The sequence below is a fragment of the Ochotona princeps genome, chromosome X (assembly GCF_030435755.1).
Source record: "Ochotona princeps isolate mOchPri1 chromosome X, mOchPri1.hap1, whole genome shotgun sequence".
Lineage (NCBI taxonomy): Eukaryota > Metazoa > Chordata > Mammalia > Lagomorpha > Ochotonidae > Ochotona > Ochotona princeps.
In genome coordinates, this window is record NC_080865.1 from 105640923 (window position 1) to 105649994 (window position 9072).

At 44.8% G+C, this 9072-nt stretch overlaps 1 protein-coding gene across 1 annotated transcript; it reads right to left on the reverse strand.

The window, feature by feature from the left end:
- Positions 1–3975: 3975 nt before the first annotated feature.
- Positions 3976–9030, reverse strand: CETN2 (centrin 2). Its single transcript, XM_004598536.3, has 5 exons — positions 8786–9030; positions 7767–7925; positions 7323–7451; positions 5009–5146; positions 3976–4589 (listed from the first exon to the last, which is right to left on the reverse strand). The coding sequence occupies exons 1-5, from the start codon at positions 8786–8788 to the stop codon at positions 4500–4502; spliced, it is 519 nt and encodes a 172-aa protein (XP_004598593.1). The 5' UTR covers positions 8789–9030; the 3' UTR covers positions 3976–4499.
- Positions 9031–9072: the final 42 nt, after the last annotated feature.

Consider the following 9072-nt stretch of genomic DNA (forward strand, 5'->3'; position numbering starts at 1 on the left):
GCGTCATTATAGCAGCAGCTCCCTTAAGCAGGAGCCGGCTGAAGGCAAGAGCTGACTTTGGACTGAGTTTTCAACTTAGCAAGAGTCAGCGATTCTGACACTCGAGGTTGCAAAGTTTCAACATTTTATAGGTTAGCACTCTCAGGAGGGTCGATACCCTCAGCTGAGAGCCCTAGAAGCCCGGGCTATGACATCATGTTCTTTTTTTTTTAAAACTTTTTTATTATTATTATTTTTTAATTTTATATCATTTTATGACAGAGTTTCATAGGCTCTGGGATTCCCCCCAGCCCCTTTCCAAGCCCTCCCCCCATGTTGAATTCCTCCATACTGTTACAGTGGTACAGATCATATCCTGTCAAGATTCCTTCATTGCAGGCATGGGCCATGCAGAGAGTCCAGCATCCCATTGTCCAGATAAATTCAACAATTTCATTGGGAGACCAACCTTGGCCTGAAAGTAGGGCTGGTAGAATACCATTTCCTCCAATGAGATGTCACTACACAACTCCAACAACAGGAAAAACAACATCAAAATTAACACCACCATAAAGTTAATTGACATATTGAGCGACCAATATGTTAGAAAATGCAAGTTCTTAACCACATCCTGTAACTACTTCCTTGATATCTCAATTTTAGTATATACACAACCAGCTGCTATAAACCTTTTTTTTTCCTCCCAAGCTAACATGTTTTTGAGTTTAACCTAAATCAGAGTGGCACAGGAACAGTGGAGGCATCTACATTAACATCCATCATATATATAACAGCTAAGTACAAAGTTAACATCAAAGTTTCTATATTGTTACATCTTGTTTAGCATTAATAGTCATAAATTGATAGTTTTTTGGGGGAAGAAAATTAAGCCACAATTTAAACTTTGCAGTATATAGTAATTAAGCATGGCTTTACAAAACTTTGCATTTTAACAATTGAAGAATAGAAAAGTTTTAGGCAGGTGAGCAGGGAAATCCCCAAAAGCCCAATGAGTGAGGAAGAATTTAACCCTACATCCTACCTAGTAAAGTCCAGGAGAGGCAAATAGGGAGCCTGACAGTAAGTACAGGCTGAGCGATTATAGGCTAATTGGCTTTTTCCCTGGCTGTTCCAGCCTTCCTACATCTACGTCTCTCTCTGTCTATCTGAAAAGCCAGATAGGAAGCTTGATCAGTGAGGTCCAAGCTGCATGATTATCAGCTAGCTGACCTTTATTAGTCTCTGTCTATCTGAACTAATTTTGGGGCTCACAAGCAACCCTGATGGTAGGTGTAAGAGAGGCCTGGAGCCAAGGCTAGAGATAGATAAGGACCAGAGAAAGCTGCTCTCCTGAGTCCAGAAGGAAATTTACAATCCTTTTCTCTGAGTGCCACCTGGTTCTCCTGGTTGTAGCTCAGATGTCACCAGACCCTATGAGAGGGTATGGGACTGCTACCATCCTGTGTGGGAAATCCAACAGGAAATGAGTGACCTCAGAGTTCTCAGCCTGCAAGGGCATTCATATTCCCTGTGATCTCCTAGGCAGTCGGGATACGGTTCTCAGTGTCCATACTGAAACATCATACTCTAACTATGAGGCTTCCTGAAGAGTTTATTAACCAAGAAAAATGGTAAAATGCATGTTCTCCCTTGGCTTCCTGGTGACTCTGACCTAGAGCACAATGTGAACTGCCCTGCATTCTCTCCATTCTCTCAGCTGCTCTCCCTAGGTGCTCATCACCATCTCCCACACCTCCAAGGCCCACAGGCAAAACCCTCTGTTGCATCCCTTCTCCCCACCTCCCCACCTCCCCACCCCCAGTTCCAGCTGAACTCTCTTGGTCTTCCTCACTTGAGCCACATCTCCCACCCTGTTAACAGTGCTCTTTTCTGCATCTCCGCATACTGATAACTTCATTACCCTACCTTCTCTTCCTGATCTAGCTTACAGCTCTACTCCAGGCCCACGTGTGCTGACTCGAGCTCCATCCTTGCCACCATTCTCGTGCCCTGAGCAACTGCAGGCCCATGTCTGAAAGGCTGCCAGGCAGACATCGTGAGTGCCTTCTTGTTCTTAAGGATAGTATGGCACCTGTCACTCTCCCTCTTCCCTCAAGAAATTCCTAAGATATTCTATTTCAAGTCCAGGAACATTAAGCAGGAGGAGGTAAGAATGTTTCCAGACTAGTTAACTCCACCTAGCTTCCCACAATGCACTCATATTGTAAAACAGCATGTGGAATACCATAAACATACACAATTTCTGCTTGCAAATTAAGACTATTGTTTCAAAGAATGCTTTGCAAGGTTGCTGTTTAGAGCGAAATGAGGGGCAAACCAGTCTTCACCAGCAACAAGGCACCTCTCCAACACCTACTCATCACCCACTCTACAGCCAGGCAGGCCCTGAAGCTTCTATCACAACCGTCAAGCAACCGTTCTCTCCATGGCACCTAGAAAAGTAGTTGGGTCCAAATGGCTACCCTCCGGGAGGTGCTGGACTCTGTGGTGAATCCACGTGCGAGTCTGGTCTAGGTTCCTTCAACAAGTATTTCTAAATGCACAGACCCTCTGCAGGAGACTTGGCAAAGCCCACAATCTCAGGCCTTTGAGGCCTCAGGATGCCAGGGCATAAGGATGCTCTCCAGGCAGAGTTGGCAATTGAAATTCATACAGCTCCTCAGGTAATTCACAATTTCAGATCAACAATGAATAAACGATAGAAAGTCCAAATGCAGGCCTGGCATGGTAGCCCAGTGGCTAAAATCCTCACCTTGCACACACCAGGATCCCATGTGGGTGCTGCTTCTAATCTTGGTGGCCCTGCTTCCCATCCAATTCCCTGCTTGTGGCCTGGGAAAACAGTCGAGGACGGCCCAAAGCCTTGGGACCCTGCACCCACATGGGAGAACGTGAAGAAGCTCCTGGCTCCTGAATTCAAATCAGCTCATTGCGGCTGCTTGGGGAGTGAATCATCAGATGAAAGATCTTCCTCTCTGTCTCTCCTCCTCTCTGTATATCTGCCTTCCCAATAAAAAATAAAATAAATTGGGCCTGGCGTGGTGGCCTAGCAGCTAGGGTCCTCACCTTGAGATCCCATATTGGTGCCGGTTCTAAGCCCGGCAGCTCCAATTCCCATCCAGCTCCCTGTTTGTGGCCTGGGAAAGCAGTCAAGGACGGCCCAAAGCTTTGGGACCCTGCACCCATGTGGGAGACCTGGAGGAGTTTCCTGGCTCCCAGCTTCTGATCGGCACAGCACTGGCCATTGTGGTCACTTGGGGAGTGAATCATCGGACGGAGAATCTTCCTCTCTGTCTCTCCTCCTCTCTGTATATCTGACTTTGCAACAAAAATAAATAAATCTTTAAAAATAAAATAAACTTTTTTTAAAAAGTCCAAATGCAACAAACTTACAGTAAAAAAATTGTTGATCTGAAATTCAGATTTGCCCAGGTATTTTCACTCCATTAGTTAAATCTGCAGGACACTAAAATGCTCCCAGGTTTGAAAACCCTTTCTGTCTCTTTCCACATGTGCATGACTAAGCACCTCATCAGTCATATCGTTTTCCACTCTCCTTCTTGGTCCCCACCTAGAGCTGACTTTAACATCATCCACAGGTTCCTCCCGCAGGAAAGCCCGAGTTGGCAGGAGGGCAACTATAAGGGCACTTAGCTGAACCCAGGTCCAGGAGACAGCACAAGCAAAGAAACTCACTAAAGGTTGGCTGCATCTGACCTCCTGTCAGAGTAACCTGGCTCTCCCCAACAAGACTGATTTTCAGATTTAACACTTTGCCAAAATTATCTGCAGGGCATGAAATAGCAATTCTAAAAGTTTTACAAACCCATGGGTTTCCAAAGCAAGAACCATTCATGCCAGGAAATTAGCAAAGGGTTATTCTGGACTTTTGTATGCACCAGGCCATCTTTAATAATCTCTTACTAGATGAACTCACAGTCAAGGCTAAAGAATTCATCCTTAGAGAACAAAAGCTCAGACTAAGAAAGGTTTTATTATTAAGACAAAACAAGTAGCATTAACATACATCCAAATGCCAATGCAAGAGTTCAGTGGGTTTTATAAAAGAGAAAACTACTCTCCAGCATTAAGTAGAAACTAGAACCACTGAAAAAACGACCAGTGCTTTTGGTAACATGGGTGCAGCGTGTGCTTGTCTAAGAGGCTGTGCGGTGTGCATCTATGTGAAATGCATGACAAGAGCAGAGCACATCAAACAAAAACGGCAGGTAGACGATACTTTAAGACCCTTCTCTGCCCTGCAGTGTGCTCCTCCTGTTCTGCTTTTGACAACTAAACGAATCAGCAGGTCACTTTGTAAAGAGTATGAAAATCAAAGAACACTTTCAAAGCCTGGAACAGATTAGAGGTCATAACTAAAGTTACACATGGAGTTCAGTGGGGAGAAAACAGTTTGCATTCTCCAAAAGCCAGACTTTACACAATGACAGGCACTAAACTAGTTAGGTGTGCTTGCAGTAAGAAAGACGCCACATAGCTCAGTAAAGGCTGGTCTTCTTCATGATGCGAAGAAACTCCTGCTCATTGACTTCTCCATCTCCATCCCGATCAGCTTCATCAATCATTTCCTGCATGACATGGAGGATTTAGAGAGCATCAATCAATAAAATAAACAAAAAGGAGACTATACAATAGGGTTTTACCACTGCTAAGCAAACAGACAACTGTAGTCTACCCAAAACATTACAATGACTTTGCTCCCACAGTTATTTGAAAACCAAGTCATATTTTGTCATATGTGTCACCTACAAGGAAGCTTGAAGAGCTTGCCAAGAGCCCCCCCCAAAACCTAAAATAGTAAGTAAAACTTGAAAAAAAGGTCATACGTTTGTCAGACTATCAAGGAAATACTATGTCACCAGCAAATGGACAAGAGTATGATAGCTTTCTTTAAAAGAAGATTTCCTGGCAAAGAAAATGAAATACAGAAAAGTCACAGAGGAAGCAAAAGTGCAAATTCAGAGTTCCAGTGTGACATATGACAAACCTGCAGCTCCTCATCAGTCAGGTTCTCACCCAACTCCTTGGCTACACGTTTCAGATTTTTGAACGATATCTTCCCAGTTTCATCATCATCAAAGAGCTTGAAAGCTTTCAGAATTTCTTCTTTGGTATCCTTCTCAGACTTAAGAGGCAGAACATACAACTCATTAGCAGGGAAACACCATGGTGACTCAAGTTTCACAGCCTCACCGCTGCCCCGCCACCCCTTCCCTTACAATGGTGTAAGTCAACAAGAGAAAGAACACAATCCGAGGCAACTGCTGTAGACAGCCAGGAACCTGACACTGCAAACTGAAATATTAACCCAATATACCACTGAGTGGCTTTGTTCAGAGTTTCCCCAGTTCCAACACTAAAGAAACCAGGGGACTCAACACTCCATCCTGTACCCACCTCTTCCGGGTGATGACCTTTATGCCACAGGCCAACTATCACTCAGGTTAGAAAGATAAATTGAGTAAGATTGTTATTACAAACACAGAAACTTAAGCAAGAAAATAGAAAGGAACACACTCTAAACACTCCGCACAAACCATAGAGAAGCTTGATTAGTCTTCAAAATATGGGAGCTGTGGGTAGAGTTAAAATTAGGGAATGGTGCAGCATTTGGTGCAGCATTTAAAGTCACCACTTGACATGCTTGCATCCTGCAACGAGCGCCTGGTTTCTAGTCCTGGCTCTGCTTTCAATTTCAGCTTCTTTTTTTAAAAAAAGATTTATTTATTTATTTATTGCAAAGTCAGATATACAGAGGGGAGACAGAGAAGGAGATCTTCTGTCCGACGATTCACTCCCCAAGGGAGTGCAACAGTCGGTGCTGTGCCGATCAGAAGCCAGGAGCCAGGAACTTCCTCCAGGTCTCCCACACGGGTGCAGGATCCCAAGGCCTTGGGCCGTCCTCGACTGCTTTCCCAGCCCACAAGCAGGGAGCTGGATGGGAATTGGAGCTGCCGGGTTTAGAACTGGCGCCCATATGGGATCCTGGCACGTTCAAGGTGAGGACCTTAGCCGCTAGGCCACCGTGCCAGGCCCCAATTTCAGCTTCTTGATGATGTGTATTCTGAATGCAAAAGATGATGGCTCAAGTAGTTCTGTCTTCTTTACCCATGTGAGAGAGGCAGCAGGAGTTCTGGACTCCAGGCTTTGACATGGCTCCACCACAACTGCTGTAGACCGCTCAAGCAATGCGTATACTCAGCCTCTCCCTCTCTCATTCTCACATTCTCTTCCTCTTTCTCTGCTTTTCAAATAAGTTGAATCAATCGATAAAATTATCAAAATGCTTAAGCTGGTGTGAGAGGCATCCTCAATGAGAGAAAAGACAGGGCTATTTTAGTGATTAGTTCACAGGGAGTTACTGGGGTCCCAAGTACTTTAACAGAAGAGCAACATAACTGAAACAATTAAATTCCAAGAATTCCTAAAAGACATGTGCCAACAGCACAAGATAGAGACTTGATAAAAACAATGTAGGGACCAACTTCAAATGTGGCACAGCCTGACTAGGTGTGAAAGAATGCTGAGTCTCCTCATCTCTTAAATCAGTTCCAAAAGAACTCCGTGTGTTGTGTTTAGATCATGTTAAAACAGAGATGGGGTGTGGAGGAGTGACCTGTGTCCTGAGAAACATACCTAGGACATTAATGGGTTGCTGTTGCTATGGGCGAGGGGAAGAAGGAACATGAGCCACACTGATGAGGCAAGAGGCCAATGACAGCTCAAAGCTTTGGTTAAGTATTGTTGGCTAGCCTGGCAGGATAAAAGCTTAGATACTCTCCGTCTCTGGATCCTTTACCAGGGTAACAACTGGGAGACGGGGAAATGGATGAATGCAACCTTGCAAACATGAAAAAACCATGTCCACACTGCAGCAAAAAGCATGGTTGAAGGAACCGCTCCTCAAGTTGAGTTGCCCAGAATAAAAAAATCGAAGAGAATCATTTCTAACTTTAAAGTATACAGACCTTGTATTGTCAGAATAAGAAGCAATTAAAAATTATTTGTGTCTAGTTTTTACTGCTTGTGGTTATGACAAAGATTTCTCAGCTGGAAAAGGACAGTAGCAAAATAAATGACAATGGTGATAGCACTTTGCTACTTTAGAGGATGAAATGTCTTTGTCTGTAGCCTTGAAGAAAGCCACAGAAAATTCAGATAGGCTAAATCTCAGTAAAAAATGCTATCTTCTATCAGGCGAGCTCGCCTATTCTCATTAACTTGACTCCAGTGACTTTGCTTTTCCATCTATACTGACATGATTCATCACTGAGAAGAAAATCTGCTGCCTGCCATCTCACCATTTTCTGAGTCATCACAGTCAAAAAGTCACTGAAGTTCATTTTTCCTGTGCCTTCTTTATCAATTTCACTTATCATTTTCTTGATTTCTTCTTTCTTGGGTTCAAAACCCAGGGCCCTCATTGCCACCTGCAAGGAAACAGCAATGTGTCAATATGCAGATTTAAACCTGGCAGGAGCAAAACTAAATGTTTAGGAAATTAAGCTAGCATCTGTTAGAGTAACGGTAACATGACTGGGGAACAAGCATTGATGTAGCTGATATTTGCAATCAGTTTCATTTTGTAATAGTGGTGTAACTAAACACAGGACAACAGATCACAAAAACCCTTCTCTGTTACTTTCTGCAGGAAGGAGAGCAAAAGTGGTAGGACAGTGTCAATGGGAGAACAAGAAAGCAGCAGGACAGAGGCCAGGCAGCATGGCAACAACATGCAGCCTTACCTTGAGTTCTTTAACATCTATGGTCCCAGTTCCATCAGCGTCAAAGAGATCAAAAGCTTCCCGGATTTCCTGCTTCTGCTCTTCCGTAAGCTCAGGCTTAGGACTCATCCTTTTCCTCTGGGCACTGGATGCTACGTTTGCCTTCTTAAAGTTAGAGGCCTGTAGACATTATATGAATACATGAACACACTGTTATGTAATACCCACAGTGACAGCCACCTGCATCTCCTTCAAAACAAATCTGTACTAACCTATTCCAAATTTCTGCTTCGCAAGAGACATAATCGGGTTTATTGCTTTTAAAAAAAGAATCTTTCTATGAAGCACTCTCCCTTCCTTTTAGTATTGTTTTTACAAGCAGAGATCCCTTGCAGTTCTCGTGCAGCAGCCCGAGTTGGCTAGGTAACTGACTGTGGGTAGGCAGCCCTCCCTGAATACAGCAATCCTACTTGCAGAAACAGCCACCAGACTTTCACTTTGCTTCTAATTTGCATGAAGATTATTAATTTGGTTAGATAACTATCTTGCCTGCATCAAATAATAAAACTCAAATATATTTGGTACATTTATTTCTTCTGCAAGACGCGCAACGCATCTCTGCAATGCCCTATATTTAAATTGCAAAACACGTTTTAACAATCAAAACAGCAAAGCTCTTCCCAAACTGGTATCCGAGAAAGCCAAGACCTGGAAGGGGGCTGGAACCCTTTTTTTGTTTTGTTTTGCGTTTTTGTTTTTTGTTTTTGTTTTTGTTTTGCCTACGGGGCCCTGAAGGAGAGTAGAAAAAGGCAGTGCTCCAGTGACGGGTAGAGGCCCGTGGGTGTCGGGGAGGCAGCGAGAAAACATAGGCCCGACAGGGCGGCTGCCGTGTGTGCCCTATCCTTTCGGGAACGAACATAAAGGTACGAGCAGTGCGTCAGAAAAGCTAAGCAAGGCGCAAGAGAAGTGGCGTAGAGCGGTTGGGGCCCGCGAAGGCTTAGTCCTGGGGCTCAAGGCGGGACAAGGTGGCCAGCACTCACCATAGCCGACGCACTCCGCTGCCCGTTGTTACGGCAACCTACGTACTCAGACTCGGCGCCATTCCCACCTCCCCGCGCGCGCGGCCCTGCTCCCAGTTGGCCGCCGGCTGGCCTCCGGCACTTCCTATTGGCTTAGGGCTGGAGTGGGTAGGGCTAACCTCGCCAAGCCCGGGCCTGGACGGCGCGTGGTACGTTGAAGGATGAGACCTCGCCTCATTGGGCGATATCAGATTGTGAGCACCTATTGGCTGAGCCGCCGCCAGGCCTAGCCAATCGCTTTGGTGGAG